This window comes from Daucus carota, chromosome 4 (assembly GCF_001625215.2).
Source record: "Daucus carota subsp. sativus chromosome 4, DH1 v3.0, whole genome shotgun sequence".
Lineage (NCBI taxonomy): Eukaryota > Viridiplantae > Streptophyta > Magnoliopsida > Apiales > Apiaceae > Daucus > Daucus carota.
The window spans coordinates 43,613,458-43,630,604 of NC_030384.2; the positions used below are offsets into that span (position 1 = coordinate 43,613,458).

A 17,147-nucleotide genomic window follows, 5' to 3' on the forward strand; every position below is an offset into this window, starting at 1 on the left:
AAAACTTATAAAAAAATAAATTATTTTAAAAAAATCACAAGTCTCGAAAAAAAATTAATATCTTCAATTTTTTATAAATAATTCATGGCATTAACGATCAAGGAAAATTAAAAACCTGCTTCTTATCAAAAGAAGCCGGAAGTGCGGTCACCGTCTTAGAGGACGAAGGGAGTAATACGTTCGAACGAGCTCATTAGCTGCGGTGGGTCCTGAATGATAAGTATCGAATTTAACAATCTTTTTACTTTCACACATTGATTACCTAAGCTCTGACGCTGCGCTGGATGCCGACTTATCGTCTCAGAGCATTCTCATCACATTCCCCAAAGCCAACCCCAACCCCATAATTTAAAGAAATCTACTAACTTTTGCCAAAATGTACTCTACATCCGGAACCCAAAATAGGGTTTGGTTTTGGGGATTAGAAATAAATCCCCATATTTAGGGTTACACTATTCATCCCCATACACTATTCCTCTTCCATTTCATTATCATTTCATTATTATTTTATTAATTTCATGTGTTATCTTATACTTTTATGGGGAATAGGGATTGAATATGGAGAATGGGATGGAAGAAATTTTAAAAAGTTTGTAAAATTTTTTGAGGAATTACTATTTTTAGTAAGTTTTTGTGGTTGGGGATTGGAGGCCGACTGTGAATGCTCTCAGGCTCTCAGCAAGCTTCTACTGTAGGTCCCACGCATTCCTCAAACATCTTTCGTCCACCTGCAGTCGATACTCAACGGTATGACCTTTTCGTTTTAGGTAACATTAGGAAAGTACTCCTAATGTATTTAATTAGTAACAATTGATCCACAAACTAAATGAAGCATTGTGGCTGTGGCATCTTTTGCAATTCAGACTTTTATTGTGGCTGTGGCGTCTTTTGTCATTCATGTCGTCCTTTTTTACATGTCTAAAAATTATTTGTCTCAAGAATTTGTTTCATCTCCTTCTTCAAAATAATTGTTTTGGAATTTTTTTCAAAAATTATCTTTTGAATACAAATTTTTATATTTGACTATCACATATATATACATAAATCAATTTAATTCATTGTAATTATTAGAGGTAGACAAGAAAATCAAATACTCAACTAATTTTTTCTTAAAATACGTAATTTTTTCAAAAAAACATGTAAAAGAGAACGGAGGGTATGTCATTTTTGTATAATATAGTATAAATTTTTAATAATCTTTGGGGTGACTTCATATGTTATACACTAAACAAACTGAAACAGCCCCCTATGCAAGCCAAAAGACAGAAATCTCACTACAAAATTAGTACTTCGTCATCATAATAATTGCAGTGTATCATTGCGAGCCTGTTTCGTTAATCGCAGACCATAAATCGTTGAAACCGTTTTTGATTTTAAGATAATATATGTCTATTTATATACCTTTCAGTTTTGAAATATAATTCGTTTGATTTTTTTTGCATGTATTTCTAAATCCTTTGACCGCAGGCTAAAGATTATTACTACCTCCATCCCAAATTAGATGTCCCGTTGATTTTGGGCACGTAACTTTAGGTGCATTGACCGTCTACTTCCGAAATTTATTTTTTTATTTTCTCTTTTATAAATGAAAATTTCATATTTTAATTTTTATTTGCAAAAATAAAATTTTAAAAATAAGTCGCGTATCTATGCGGTCAATGAACCTTAAATTGTGTGCCCAAAGTCAACGGGACCATCTAATTTGGGATGGAGGGAGTATTTTTGAAATTTTGAATAAAAATATATGATTGATATTATTATTCAAAAAATGAAAATTTCAAAAATAATGATTTTAAACATGCGACCAAAAGACTTAAAAATACGTGCAAAAAAGTCAAATAACCTATATTTCAAAATTGGAGAGAGTAATAAATTAAAAATAACTTAAGATCCGGGGTAAATTGTGACTTCAAGCTAGTTTGTGATATCTTTCTTTTGATATTTCATTCTATTTTATTACAAATATTATTCATAAATTACTCGATTTTTATAATTATATTTTTAATAACTAATAAGTTAAGCTCTCGACTTATCATATCAAGTTATGCTAAGTCATAGATCACAATTTTAGAGCATCTCCAACGGCGTTGGCTATAATCGTTGGCTAAATTGGACCTGTAAGACATTAGGTAAAATTTGCTGAACCTGTAAGACATTTTGCTTCAATGGTACTGGCTATATTGATAGGCTATAATTTAAAAATAGTATGTTATTAATATTTTAAATTGTTAAAATAGAATATATCAGTTCAATATAGTAATAAATGATGTACAATATTTTTACAGATTTTCTTACAGACCTGTAGAGCATAGTAGACATGTATGCCACCTCACCTTTTAGCCAAGGGTTTTAGATGGTTGGAGATGCTCCTGGAGATGCTCCTCTCCAACCATCTAAAACCCTTGGTTAAAAGGTGAGTTGGCATATTTAAAATATAAAAATTTAGCCAACAGCTCCAAAACCTCAACTCCAACCATGCTCAGCTGTTGTCTATAAATTTAGCCAACCTCCTATGGATGGCTAAATTTGTCGAATCTTTAGGAAAATTGTACATCATTTATTACCATATTGAACTGATATATTCTATTTTAACAATTTAAAATATTAATAACATACTATTTTTAAATTATAGCCAACCACTATAGCCAATACCATTCAAGCAAAATGTCTTAGAGGTTCAGCAAATTTTACATAATATCTTATAAGTCCAATTTAGCCCAATTTAGCCAACGATTATGGCCAACGCCCTTGGTGATGCTCTTAAGTCATAAGTCATAATTCTCTAAATCCCGGCCAACAACAAATAAAGACATGTTATAAAACATTTACGGAAACTCAAATATTTTATAATAAATCTTGCCTGTTTTATAACTACCAGACTCAAGGAGGGACAAATATACCGGTCTTTGTCACCTTTGTTACTCCTATTTGATATTGATCTTCCGAGTTCCACACCTAAATATCTAGTTAGGTGATATCTATTTTTTTTCAAGAAAAATCTATTTACTCCACATCATGATTTGTCTACTCTCATCAGTCGGTACTCGGTATATTCATCTTTTCACAAAAGTTGGCCGTGACCCACAACTCCACAAGGCATCCTTGAATACTCTTCCCCTAATCACTAGCATTACTTATATGCATTCTCAATAACTTTCAATAATATTCTGCACCTTATAAAGCTTGACGAAATTTCATAATAGATATTTATTTATTCCCATCTCAAATTCCACCATCTTTAATCTTTTATTCTCTCTTTGCTTCAAGCAATAAAACAGCTACTATTTCTCGAAAAATTCTATCTTTTCATCGAATAAAGCTCAAGTATTTATATTCTACTTGTTAGTGTTTGATAGAGAAATCAAAGATGTCAAGAGGGAATATATGGAATATGGATTATGATCTTGTTGTTTGTGGGAGTAAATATAAGTGTTGAAGGTATAGGTGTCAACTGGGGTACTATGGCTAGTCATGAATTACCTGCAAAAGTTGTGGTCAAGATGTTGAAAGACAATGGAATCAAGAAAGTCAAGCTTTTTGATGCTGATGACACTACTATGAATGCCCTTATTGCCTCTGATTTAGATGTTATGGTTGCTATTCCTAATGATCAGCTTGCTTCTATGAACACTTATAAACGAGCCAAGGAATGGGTCCAGCGTAATGTTACTCGTTACAATTACAATGGAGGTGTTAAGATCAAGTAAGATTTTTTTTTTAATTTTTTTTCTATTGGTTAGCTGTTTTTTTGATGCTTTGACTTTTATTGTACTCCCTCCGTCCCAGTCATTTATATACAAATGGCTGGGACACGGAGACCAAGAAAAAGTGTAAAAAGTGAGTAAAGTTAGATGAAAAGTGAGTATAGTGGTGGGACCCATTTATATTTAATAATAGATTTGAGATAGTGGAGGAAAGTAGTGGGTGTAATAGTGTTTATATTATTATAGAATGGAGATAGTGGAGGAAAGTAGTGGGTGTAATAGTGTTTATATTATTATAGAATGGAGATAGTGGAAGAAAGTAGTTGGTGTATTGTTATTTTATATTATAAAAGTTACTACTTTTGGTATGTATACAATTGGTGGGACGTCCCAAAAAGGAAACTGTATACAATTCATTGGGACGGAGGGAGTAATGAATTTTCTGTTGTTGTACTTGCGTATCATGTCGTTGATGCTCTGATATCATGTTAACTGACCCGTTCTCTTGAAACTTCGAGATGTTTAGGGTTGTGAAGTTACCAATGTAACAGGGAACCATGTTAGTAGTCTTGACCAAATATTTAGTCCAGGATCTAATTATTTGTTGATGGAAACATTTGATGTAGTTGGGAGTGTAGTTGAAATTAATCTCTGAATTTGCTTAGGTATGTGGCAGTTGGCAATGAGCCTTTCTTGACAGCCTACAACAATTCATTTCTAGATATTACATTCCCAGCACTTCGAAACATCCAGAATGCCCTCAATGAAGCTGGGCTCGACTATATAAAAGCCACTGTTCCGCTAAATGCTGATGTCTACAATTCCCCGGATGTGAATAATCCGGTCCCTTCGGCTGGAAGGTTCAGGCAAGACATACTTGGCGAAATGACCCAGATTGTCCAGTTCCTAGCGCAGAACAAGGCCCCTTTTACTGTTAACATATATCCTTTCCTTAGTCTCTATGGCAATGACAACTTTCCCATTGACTACGCCTTCTTTGATGGAGTAACCAGTCCTATTGTTGATAATGGAATCGCGTACCAGAACGTCTTTGACGCCAATTTTGACACTCTGGTCTCGGCCTTGAAAGCTGCCGGATATGGTGACATGGCAATCATCGTAGGGGAGGTTGGATGGCCAACCGATGGAGACAAGAATGCTAATGTGAACAACGCGTATAGATTCTACAACGGCCTTTTGCCAAAGCTTGGAGCTAATAAGGGCACGCCTCTTCGACCTGGAAACATTGAAGTGTACTTGTTTGGGCTTATTGATGAAGATGTCAAGAGTATAGCTCCTGGTAACTTTGAGCGTCACTGGGGAATCTTCAAGTACGACGGACAACCGAAGTTCGGGATGGATTTTTCGGGGAAAGGACAGAACAAGCTCGTGGTGCCTGCACAAAATGTGAAGTATCTACCAAAGAGATGGTGTGTGTTCAATCCAAATGCTAAAGATTTGAGTAAACTTGCTGAGAACATCGATTATGCTTGCACATTTTCAGATTGTACGACGCTTGGTTACGGATCATCTTGTAATGGTTTGGATGCTTATGGGAATGCATCATATGCCTTCAATGCCTACTTTCAGGTACAGAATCAGGGGAATTTGAGCTGTAATTTTCAAGGTTTGGCTGCTGTTACTACGCAGAATTTATCGCAAGGCCAGTGCGATTTTCCGATTCAGATTTTGTTAGCAGAGTCTCCTGAAAGAGGCCCGTCTTTGGCGATTTTGCTCTTTTTATTGGTCATCACATTTTTTATGTAGATCTCTTTTTGGTAGGATAACATAGAGAAATTGTGATTTTACAGAGTATTGTAGTTATGGTAGCTTTTTGAAACTACATGTACACGATTGCTCAAATTTTGTGCAACAATAGTTCTTAAAGGGGTTTGCTTTTATATGTAATTATCTTATGTTGTGTTGGATCAGACAGAATAGATTATGGAAGAGTAACTGCTATAAAAGATATATAGTGCATATCAGCATATATAACAAACATCAAACAATACTCCCTCTGTCCTATTTAATTCTATACGTTTCTTTTTACTGCTCGACATGCATTTCAATGCTCTTATAAAATATAGTTTTATAACTTATTTTAAAAAATTTCTTTTTCTGAATAAAAATATAACATTCAAATTTTTATTTAGAAAAGAAAAATCTTAAAAATAAGTTATAAAACTACACTTTACAGGAGCATTAAAGTCCGTGCCGCGTCCCCGTCCCCCAATGTATACAACTCGGGGGACGGAGGGAGTATCTGTTAAATTGAATTAAAGTACCATAAAATAGATTGTCTAAGTAACAGTATATCATAAAAAACAAAAACTTCACATAATCGTCCCAATTATTCAGAATCATTACACAAAAAACTCTAACCCAGTCATGGCAATTCCTATACTGTCTCGTTAGAGTCCAAGGAAATGCAATTCTTATAGCCATCTTGTTGGCCAGGGTACAAGCAGTTAAAAGCTCTTCACTATCAGGTTGACGCTTCATCAAGCACAAATCTGCACCCACAAACACAGATGAAATATGGAAGATTCCAAAGTTCTTCCGCACAGAAAAACATTGTAAAATACGCAAGATACTTGCAATTCTATTATGAAAGATGGTGCATACCACTGCTGATTCTTCCTGAACTCTGTAAGAACAGGGTATATATTTTCAAATGCTGTATATGTTTCTTCTCTCACCTGTGCATAAGCAATTGGCAAGTTTGTAAGAAGCATTTAGAGGCAATAAAAAGTATACAACCAAATGTTAATGACAGCCTGCATCACCTTTGCTCCAGTAAGCACAATTTTTCCTGATACAAAGATGAGGAGGACAATCTTGGGTTGCTTCATACGATATATTAGACCAGGAAATAGTTCTGGTTCATACTGCAAAGACAACCACATTTAGAACTACGATGCAGCAATAGTTTTTATCCCATTATTTAGAAACACTAGACAACATCTTAGACTTACACTAGAAAAGGCTCCATGAGAATAAGCTAGACCTTCAAGCCTGATGGGAAATTTCACATCACAAGAACCAACAATATTCTGTATCTTGAAGTCCTGAAATATGGAGCATAATATTAGAAACCATCAAGATAAGAATATGTTTCTGAAAAGTACTGAAGAACATTTCTAAGATGTGCAGTCTCTGTAATGGGTATTCCAAAAGTGTAAAAGAGGTGTTATTACCTTAAATTTTGCAGGAAATCCAAGCTTTTGAATGATTCGTGCATACTGGACATCAAATGTAAATGTTATGTGTATATATATATGCGCATTGCTTAAGTATTTTATCTACTAAATCTTCGATACCATAAATCATATTATAACAAGGATTCTCGTTATCTTAACGCTATAAATGTTTCATAGTGAATTCATTCAAATTTTAATCACAAGCACTTATGGAAGCAAAATGCAATATATATGACCAACCTTCCTTGCAGCCAATTTTGACTGCTGTTCACTCTTTGCTCCTGTACAAACCTGGACAGAAATTAAAAATATATCACGAGGAAGTTTTTAACAATAAACATTTAAAATAAATATTATAAGCAGGACACGTGCATTAATAAATGGGGTTGGAGTTTCTATAGCACGCTATAGAAAAAAGTTCACCTCAAATCACATGTTTGAACTTTTAATCATATTTTGATGATCCAACAGTATGGATGAAAAGTTTATGTTGAAATGACATCAAAAACAAAATTTTAATATATTAAAGTAGCGTAGCATCACTTTTATAATAATACTATTACTTTTACATAACCAACAACATAGTTTTATCATAATCTTATTGTTATAAACTCAAAGTTCCACATACACATATTGTAAAAATATGTGCACTCAATGGCGGAGCCACCCTTGGGCCAGGGTGTGCTAGGGTGTGCTACCACTCACCCTGAACTTTCAACTAGAGCTATATATGTAGTTAATGTCCGGGATAGTTACTCTTATACATGGAAACTTTTGCATTGCTTTTTGAATTTTTAAGTTCTATTATGTTTTGCTAAATTTCTCTGACATTCACTGCACTCTTCCAAAGGTGAATGCACATTTAAATTGTAGTTTAACTTGCTATATTAATTAATTTAACATACTTCCTGCGCATATATATCAAATAATTTTTTCACAAATTAATCGAACACGTATACAAATGGATTACAAAATGACATATATAACTTGGTATGATTGGAAGCAAGAAATATATTTAAAGTTAAGTTTATTCTAGCCCACCCTGAACTTGATTTCGAGCTCCGCCCCTGTGTGCACCCACTTGTTTTTGTATGATTATAATATCCGTACGGTTAATTTGTTCAAATTAGCAAAATTTATTATATTTTAAGCCGCTAGAAAACTTCTCTATCATGTGCTTTAGATACTCTTTCCCATTAGCACACACACAACACAAGTGAAGTCACCCAACTTTGTATTGCAAAGTACAAGTTAAAGTGATCTTACCATAACGATTACCCAAAAAAAAAAAATGGCTGAAAATTTATACTACAAACAGAGCTGCACTAGGATGATAGTTAAGCCATATATAACATATATCATTATAACCTGGTGGCTACCATCAACAGTGTAATCAGACACATGTTACTGTCATGCAACTGGTGTTTGATACCAAACAAATAAATAATAATAATAATGTAGCAAGTTAAAGAACGGAACTGTCAACGACACTCACCATTTTCCCTGAAGCAAATATAAGTGCAGTTGTCTTGGGATCCCTGATTCGCATGATGACAGCAGCAAAACGCTGTGTATTCATAATAGAAGCATGGTCAACAAGGCTAAACATAGAGTTAAGCAATAGTTTATAGTAGCTCTCAACCACTAAAGTGCAATCATGAGTTTTACAAAGGATTTGTGAGTTTTTAAAATTAACAAATAACCTAGGGGTGACAAAATTCGACATGGCCTGAACCCCACACGGAAAAACACAAATTTGGTAAGAGGTTATATGTTTCTGGTCGGGTTCCAGTCAGCAAAAGATTAACCCCAATTTATTTTTTTAATACATATTGCCTATGCCATAACAATAAAGACCAATACTAACATGGTCTGGTTCACAAGATAGTTTATGGTGCGTTGACATGAGCAACTTAGGGTTGAGTTCTCAATCCATTTTGGCTCAGGTTCAGTTTGACCAAAACTTAGGACCGGGTAGGGCCAACCCGACCCATTACCACCCCTAGTATAATCTATAGTCTATACAGCCAAACTGTCAAGGCATTAAAACTGCAACAAATCTTTCACTTCCTAGACCCAACCATCCTACAAATGATTTCAAATAACACAGAATCACCCGGCCTCTTCCGCTTCCAACAAAGAAAGCTGAAGTGAAGCGAAATTATAATAAAGATTCATACCTTGGGATTATATTCAGCATTTCTTGCTTGCAATGCAATGGCTTTCAGGTCTAACTTGCAATCCAAGTTGACAGTTGATACTATATTCCTGTTCGTAGAAATAATAGTGGCGATCAAAATGTCATAATTCGGCAGAATTAATAAACATTCTGCACACATGTACAGAATTGGCCAAGTGATTGGCAATTTTCCCGCATTTTAACATGACAGTGTTAGAAAACTGATTCATGTCATTTAATGAAAATCTGCACGACATTTCAAGTTTGACTTGACCCAGAATAATTTCCTCAGTCATAATATTTGTTGAATATCTTCTTAGGTTGGTGGATAAACTGAAGCCTTGACAATCTTCAGTTCTCTACTACTTTGAGCAGTGTTATTAAAAGCGATATGCCCATTGAAGCACGAATGCCTTCTGGGGCATAAGCGCAACGAGCAATGCGACACGTGCGGATTCATCGAAGGGAAATAAATATACAAATATACATGGTATATAATGCAAGATATTATAAATTTATAGATAAGAAGACACTCGTAAGGAGCACACAGAAGCGACAAGCGAGTACTTCAGTAAAGTCGCATCTATGCACGCTTTTTATAACATTGACTTTGATGATAAAATAAAAGGCAAGTAGCATAGGCAGACACAACATAATATTAAAAAAGTAAAAAATTTAAACAAGGTGCAGAATAACGAGTAAAGATAAAGTGATCCCAAAATTATCATTATCACATTTCGAAAAGGTATTTATTACAAAGCAGGCTTTCGAAAACATAGTCTCCCAAAGTATATCAACACCTCAATGACAACTACTCTTGCAGGAAGAAAACTGAACTACCATAATACTAGCAGTTAATCGTCAACCTGAAAACCGAAGTCTGTATGCTAGACAAATCATTACATACCACAAAACCAACAAAATGAAATTTCAAGCCAGCTGTTAATACAACCAAATCAGCTACAAATCTATAAATTACACTTATTGAGTTACAGAATTTTTTTTATTTTTTTAAAAAAAGTTTCAATCTTGATATGCAATTGTGAAGCAAGAACCAGCCACCTCTCTTAACACAACATTTATCTCATCCAAGCCTGTGTTCATTTCCAAGGATCACAACTTTCATATTACAAATAATAAATGATCCATCTATAATCATGACCTGATGCATTAGATGAGAACCCAATGGTGATTTCTCAAAAGATAGCAATTTAATCGATGAATTAATCCCAATAACAACAGATTAGATGCCGGATTAAATTATTTCCCAATTAGAAAAAGTGACTTACTGAAGAGTGGGCACAATTCCAGACGGATGCTTGGAAAGATCCACAGGTTGGCTACCTTCCAAGCCCTGTTCCGCCATTTGTGTGTGCAAATAAAGATTAAATTTCCCCCCAAAAAAAGATGGAAACCCTAATTGAATCGATTAAATTGATTATAGAAACCCTAATTTGTGATTGAGATGTAAAGGGGCGCGTTATTTAAGTATGTAAACGTTGGAATTGCAGTGAGAAATTTGAAAGAGAGTGATTATATAGGGGGAGAGGTGGTGGATTTGAGAAATCGAGACGTATATATAGGTGTTTGCACAGGGAGAGATTTATATGTGTGAATGAAAGAGGGGAGAAGAGAGAGGGGGTATACGAGGGTGTGGAGAGGTGTACGGGGGATATTTATACTTAGTTACCGGATTGGCTGGTATTGGGCCGGTCATCGTTGTTATTCGCTGCTTGCTTGTTGCCAGTAATTTCTGGCCCACTACGCGTTCCTCGACTTTTAACTCGATCATTAATTTTGTGGATTTTCTTTTAATCTGAAATTTTGAGATTATGGTATATCCAATTCGGGTTCGAAAAATATTTTTTTTAAATGTAAATATTCAGTTTGAAGTTAAAAAATCATAGTATTACTATTCGGTTAGAATATTAGATTATGCTTACCTTATTTATTTTTTCATTTTTTTTCTCTTCCTATTCATTAATGGAATATCAAAATCGATAATAATATCATGTTTGAATGATTTAAAATTTATTAAAATATGTTAATATTCAAAAACGTATGGATTGTTTTTTAAAATTGATAAAATATGAATTATATGATATTTGTTAGTATTTTTTACTAGCTTATAATATATGTGTCATGCATGATATAAAGTATTTGATTTTTTTATATATTTAAATAAATTTATTATGAAGATGAATTTATGCTAGAGTAGTATGTACTCAACACATTTAAAATGTATTTAAATGTGTTAAGGACATTTTTTATTTAACATACACAGAAGTGAATACACACACATATTTGAAATTATGAAAGACTGACTTATTCACATTTTCATTTGATGAGAGAGATAAATTGAAAATTAAGTATCGATAATTCTAAAGTTTCGAAAGTCGAGGTTAAAAATTTGTACTTATATATTTAAAAACCGAGGGAACAACTTGTTCTGAGAATGAGAGTATATGTTTTTTTCCTAGTTATCATCACCTATTGTTGATAATGTATTATAATTTACTTGATATTTATTCACCGATTAATAATTTCGGAATATATGCGTAACTTGTTAGTACTTCACATGTCGCGTGACCTTATACAATATAATAAATTTATCACCCAGAATAAAATTAAGACTTGTATTTATGCACCTGCTATCTAATTTCGTTACAACTAAATTATAATTTATTGATATTCATTATCACGGTGATCTCCAATAATCTGACAATTTATTATCTCTAAATAAACGACAATTGCAAGAAAATATATTTCTTTACTTTATAACATATTATTATATATCTGTAAATTCATTTTATCATGAAAAAAGACGATACCCAATTATTCAGACTTTAGTACCACCATTTCAAAAAAATACAGTTAATTTTTTTTACAGCATACCAGCCAAAAAATTGCATGGACCAAAAAGTTTGTAAAATAATAAAAGGGAGCAACTAGTCACGTATAAGGAAATTGCACATTCAGCACATTCACAAAATTAATCCGTCACCCTCGCAGGAAGCGGTGAAATTTTAATTTATAATCCCCCGGGGGCTTCCCGTTCAAAGATTGCAAGCCCTAGCCTTACAAACACACACACAACAAAACGCACCTTCCAATCAATCAGGCCAGGCATCATGGCAATTGCAAGAACTGGTGTTTTCATCGACGACTACTTGGATTGTAACTCTCTCTCTTTCACTCCCGTTAACTTTTATATTGCGTTTGTGTTTATTTTTCTCTGCCTGATTGTGTATACATGTTGTTACCAGTTGCTCTGTTTTTTTTGCCGAGTTTAATTAATTTCTGCTGCGTGTTTTTTGCAAAATAGATGCTAGCACATTTCCTGCTGAGCTGCAGAGGCTTCTCAATACCGTGAGAGAACTCGATGATCGTTCACAAGGTACCGCAATTTCAGTTATTCGTTTTGATTTTTCAAGTCGTGGCGTAATTAGATAGCTTCGCAACGTTTATTTGTACGTATATAAGTTGTTAGTGTTTTAAACCTAGGTGTAAATAAGCAAAGTTAACCCTTAATTATGAACATTGCGTAATACGGTTGGAGTTTTTGTTTATATCGAAAGCTGAGCCTAACGGATTGGTGTGATTTGTGAAAATAAGCTATGATAAATCAGACGAAGCAGCAGACCGAGTACTGTTTGGGACTAGCTTCTGATAGCTCCAAGAAAGGGTATTACGAGGATGATGATATAGCTCTGAAAAAAGAGATCGAGGAGGTGCAGAATAATGCTTTAAGCCTCTGCACCGAGAAGGTATTGTTGGCCCGACAAGCATATGAGCTTGTAAGTTTTCTCCTCTCTATTGCATTTTTATGTGTACTTTATTTTGTTTTTACTTTGGAAAGTGATTCAGTCTTTTCTAATCTTGTTTAGTTCATTCATATATGATGACTTTGTTTCATACCCAAATCAGTGTAGACCTCGAATTAGCATTTTACAGCATGAAAATATCGTTGTTAACCTAAGTTGTTGAGATATATGTAAGATGTCATAGTAACCAAATACTGTGGGTTGCTGATTATGCACAAATTTGTCCATTTCTTATTCACCCCAAAATCGAGATGATGCAAGACGGTATTAGGTTAAAACAAGGATACATAAAATCAAAGCATTATTTACTGATAGTTGGACTCTAAATACAGAAAGTGACATGCATCTTTTTTTATTGTTTTAGATAGATGGCCATATAAAGCGCCTTGATGAGGATCTTAATAACTTTGCAGATGATCTAAAGCAAGGTGCAGTTTTTTTGCCCCTGGAAAGCTTTTTGTTTCTATCGTATTATTAATATTTAATTCTATGTTTTTGAATAATTTGAACTTTTTATTTCATAGGCTCTGTATTTAACATAAACAATCTGCGGGATATAAAACCAAATTATAATCTGGCCAATGAACGAAATATACATTAATCAATTCAGGCCAGAGTTTCTTTAGGTCGCTTACTATTATTTAAACTAAACACATCAGCAAAAGACTAGAAAAACAGGAAAACAAGGTCCTTCTGCAGTTTATCCCAGACTTTTGTTTTTTTGCTGTGCTGTGCAGAGGGAAAATTATCACTAGATGAGCCGCCAATCCTCCCCCCATTACCTTTAGTTCCTAGAAGTGAAAAGCGAAGATCAGTCAATGGGACTTCTCAGTGGAGGAAGATTAATCACATGGATAGGGATTGGGAACAAGAGCGTGATAGAGACCTCGAGCTCATGCCTCCTCCAGGCAGCCTTAAGAAGGATTATGCCCCTATTGAAATTGATCAAACAATTGATCCTAGTGAACCAATATACTGTGTTTGTCATCAGGTTCTTACTTTGATTTACTTTTATTGTTTTTTACATTAACCCACTGAGCTAAACTCATTGATCTATGGTTATACTCTCTACCCTTCAGGTTTCATACGGGGATATGATTGCTTGTGATAATGATAATGTAAGTCCCTTCTGATTTACTTCACATATTCTATTTGGTTTTCGCTAATGTTATTGTAGAAGGATGTGCATGTCTTGTGCACATATATGATATAACCACTAGGTTTATTTAATTTCCTTCATATTTCCCTCTCTCCCATCAAATTGTAATATATATTTCTGGGTGCCTCTTTTGCTACAAAATGGTTGAATGTTGCTCACAAAATTTCTAAAAAATACTTACGGTTATATGTGAGCTGTTGAATTATGTATTGTGCACATGTTCAAACGAGTAAACATATATTACTGGTCAATAACATTAGATGAACCCCAAAATGACATATACATGTTCTTAGTTCTAGAAGTCACAAATATCTGCTGCATGCCAAGTAGTTTGTAGCTATAGAATAGTTTAGTAGCATATGTATAATCATATATTCAATTTTTTTAAGTTGCGGAAACTGCTTTTAGTTAAACAGCATAACTAACTTTTGCTACTGTTAATTAAATTAAATATGTGCTTTCTCTTTCTTTCTCACCGCCTTTTTGGTTTTATTTGTAATCCTTTACTAACCAACTTAGTTTTTATGACAGTGCCAAGGAGGCGAATGGTTCCATTACCAGTGTGTTGGGCTCACTCCGGAAACAAGGTTCAAAGAGAAGTGGTATTGTCCAAGCTGCAAGCAACTACCGCAGCAGTAGTGTTGTGCATTATGCTGCCAACAGCTTTTTAATTCTATGCTTGTGAGGAATATAGAAATTAGAAAATTATGAAAATGATGTCTGTAATTGTGGAGTAGATGAGGAGAGTTTTTCCTATCAACGGTTTGCACCCGCTAAGAATTGGCCCAATAGTAATCTTGTATCAGATTGATTTCAGCTCTCTTTGGCATTTGCACCTTTGAAAACCGATTACTTCCTCAGTTCCATGTAAATGCCAGCTATAAGGTACTGTATGATTGCTGATTTACATCGAGGTTTTATTGCAATTATTATAAAACTGAATTTATACACATTAAACTTGATAAAATGAAAGTTATGGGAATAAATTGGGATAATCTTAAAACACATGTAACCTATAACATGATGAGAAGTGCGAGATATACCAAAATAATTCTAAAAAATGATATCTGATTATAATGACGCCAATTTCGTTCCATGACACTAAAATAGTCAATGTCATTTATGAATACATTTCACCTGAGATTATAATTTACACAAAAAAGAATCTTTCTAGAACATAAAAAAAATTAATTTATTTTTAATATTATAATTATATTAAAAGGAATCTTTTATAATATAAAGAAAACAATTTTGTTTTGCTAATAAAAGCAAGTGCATTGTTGTATGTATATCCATTTCACTAATTAAAATGAATTTTTTTGAGTTATTTTGATGCCTCGTAAAATAAGAAACACAAGGACACTCTTTTTTTTTCCCAAGCAACACCTTTGAGATATATATTATCATATATCTAAATACAATTAACAATTTACAATGTGAGATTGGTGTCTTTTTTATTAAACTGCGTGAGAAAGCTTAAGATATTTAAAAGGCCTTATAAATAAGAAAACCCTAGAAAAAGTTATACGCACACATTTTTAGATTATATACATGGGTGCTGGTCCTGACACACCAACCGTGTGTCAGGAACCGTTTATAACACACTATCAGGGCCGTCGGATTTCTTTTTAAAGGGTTCAGATTGAAACATTTTTTTTACCGATCCGCTATAATTTTCTGCGGATCGGAGTTTTTCCCTTCCGCAGATAATATCCACGGAAGGGAAAAGCTCCGATCCGTGGAAAATTATAGCGGATCGGTAAAAAAAAAAAGTTTTCATCCCCACCATTAAAACACAGATCTAAAAGTTCTGAAGCTGTGTGTTGGATAAAAGTTTCGTGACAATTGCGTGTTACAGACCAAAACCTATATTATATAAGCCATGACTAAAAAGGTATATGTACAACTTATAAACTATTTGTTCTCTCCCTGTATAACTCCAAATTCAAGATGTTCTTTTCTCGAGCAATGAACGTAAATAATACCGGCATCAAAGAGGATAGTAGGACAAATTTGACTATGAGGAAATAATTTAGTGAAAGCGGGAAACTTTTGCCTCTTATCATCTGCAAATTTAAATTTTTTTGAATTTAAACAACATTTCTTTAATGAATTTTGTAGTGTTAGCAAATTGTTAATCTTGTTGAATACCATTTAATTAAATAGTATAAATGACTTGAGTCAAAGAAACTCGTATAAATGACTATCAATTTATAAAGAATATAATATTATAATATATAAAAACTATGAAACAAAAATTTAGTATATGACATATCAAGTATATTAATAATTGATACATTATAAAAGTGAACAATTCATAAAATTTAAACTTAATTTTAACAAATCATAAAATGAATACGATTTGAAATAAAATTCAAATTCGAGTTTGGACCGAAAGAGGAGCATGACCATATTCGTGCTTCATCAGTTTACAAAGATTCATATCTGAACGGATATATATAATAAATATTTTATATAAATTCATTATTTTACAAATATAAATTACTATTTGTTTATACATAATACATAAATTTGAGAGATTTACGGGGGTGTATTCGATTGGGATTTTAATGCATTGTTTTTAGTCTATGGATTTTAATGGATTGTATGGGATTTTGATTTTTTGCGGATTCTTGATGAAATGCCGCAGAGTTGATGGGATTTAGATACAATGCTTCAAAATCTCATTGAATTTGGTGGGATTTTAAAAAACTTAAAATATACCGAAGAATGCCACAAAATCCATCATTTTATGAAATGAAAAAAAATCCATCAGGATTTGAATACCATCAGATTTTAATGGATTTTAAACAATCTCAATTGAATACCATCGGATTTTAAAGCATAATTTAAAATCTCAATTGAATACCACTAGATTTTGTAGCATATTTTAAAATCCAAATTGAATACCTCAAGATTTTAATGGATTTCAAATAATCCCAATCGAATACCCTCGGATTTCATGAATGCAAAAAAATCTTTAAAATCCCAATCCAATACACCCCTCATCAAATTTCGAGTCACCGATTCAATTTTCTAACAGGGTGGAGAGGATAGCGGGGTAATTTAAGACAAAGATTT

At 33.4% G+C, this 17,147-nt stretch overlaps 3 protein-coding genes across 3 annotated transcripts; 2 read left to right on the forward strand and 1 right to left on the reverse strand.

The window, feature by feature from the left end:
* Nucleotides 1-3,267: 3,267 nt before the first annotated feature.
* On the forward strand, nucleotides 3,268-5,607 carry LOC108216425 (glucan endo-1,3-beta-glucosidase 8). Its single transcript, XM_017389182.2, has 2 exons — nucleotides 3,268-3,703; nucleotides 4,370-5,607. Exons 1-2 carry the CDS (start codon nucleotides 3,399-3,401, stop codon nucleotides 5,469-5,471), a joined length of 1,407 nt encoding a protein of 468 aa, XP_017244671.1. The 5' UTR covers nucleotides 3,268-3,398; the 3' UTR covers nucleotides 5,472-5,607.
* A 368-nt stretch (nucleotides 5,608-5,975) lies between these two features.
* Nucleotides 5,976-10,736, reverse strand: LOC108216086 (TATA-box-binding protein). Its single transcript, XM_017388761.2, has 9 exons — nucleotides 10,373-10,736; nucleotides 9,085-9,172; nucleotides 8,400-8,471; nucleotides 7,145-7,195; nucleotides 6,902-6,946; nucleotides 6,680-6,772; nucleotides 6,491-6,592; nucleotides 6,330-6,403; nucleotides 5,976-6,217 (listed from the first exon to the last, which is right to left on the reverse strand). Coding segments are annotated over exons 1-9 (603 nt in total). The 5' UTR covers nucleotides 10,450-10,736; the 3' UTR covers nucleotides 5,976-6,216.
* Nucleotides 10,737-12,073: 1,337 nt separating this feature from the next.
* Nucleotides 12,074-14,938, forward strand: LOC108218054 (PHD finger protein ING2). The gene is made up of 7 exons (XM_017390977.2): nucleotides 12,074-12,260; nucleotides 12,409-12,480; nucleotides 12,699-12,880; nucleotides 13,272-13,335; nucleotides 13,645-13,898; nucleotides 13,987-14,025; nucleotides 14,598-14,938. The coding sequence occupies exons 1-7, from the start codon at nucleotides 12,215-12,217 to the stop codon at nucleotides 14,703-14,705; spliced, it is 765 nt and encodes a 254-aa protein (XP_017246466.1). The 5' UTR covers nucleotides 12,074-12,214; the 3' UTR covers nucleotides 14,706-14,938.
* The last annotated feature ends 2,209 nt before the right edge of the window (nucleotides 14,939-17,147 follow it).

Bases quoted from the DNA above. Each gene is read 5' to 3' on its own strand.
- LOC108216086 (XM_017388761.2), bottom strand. From the start codon at position 10,449: ATGGCGGAACAGGGCTTGGAAGGTAGCCAACCTGTGGATCTTTCCAAG. The intron at 6,947-7,144 runs GTTGGTCATATA...TTTGATGTCCAG, and splicing joins CAAAATTGGCTGCAAGGAAG to TATGCACGAATCATTCAAAA. The intron at 6,593-6,679 runs GTAAGTCTAAGA...TTGTCTTTGCAG, and splicing joins CTCATGGAGCCTTTTCTAGT to TATGAACCAGAACTATTTCC.
- LOC108216425 (XM_017389182.2), top strand. From the start codon at position 3,399: ATGATCTTGTTGTTTGTGGGAGTAAATATAAGTGTTGAAGGTATAGGT. The intron at 3,704-4,369 runs GTAAGATTTTTT...GAATTTGCTTAG, and splicing joins AATGGAGGTGTTAAGATCAA to GTATGTGGCAGTTGGCAATG.
- LOC108218054 (XM_017390977.2), top strand. From the start codon at position 12,215: ATGGCAATTGCAAGAACTGGTGTTTTCATCGACGACTACTTGGATT. The intron at 13,336-13,644 runs GTGCAGTTTTTT...TGTGCTGTGCAG, and splicing joins TGCAGATGATCTAAAGCAAG to AGGGAAAATTATCACTAGAT. The intron at 13,899-13,986 runs GTTCTTACTTTG...TCTACCCTTCAG, and splicing joins TATACTGTGTTTGTCATCAG to GTTTCATACGGGGATATGAT.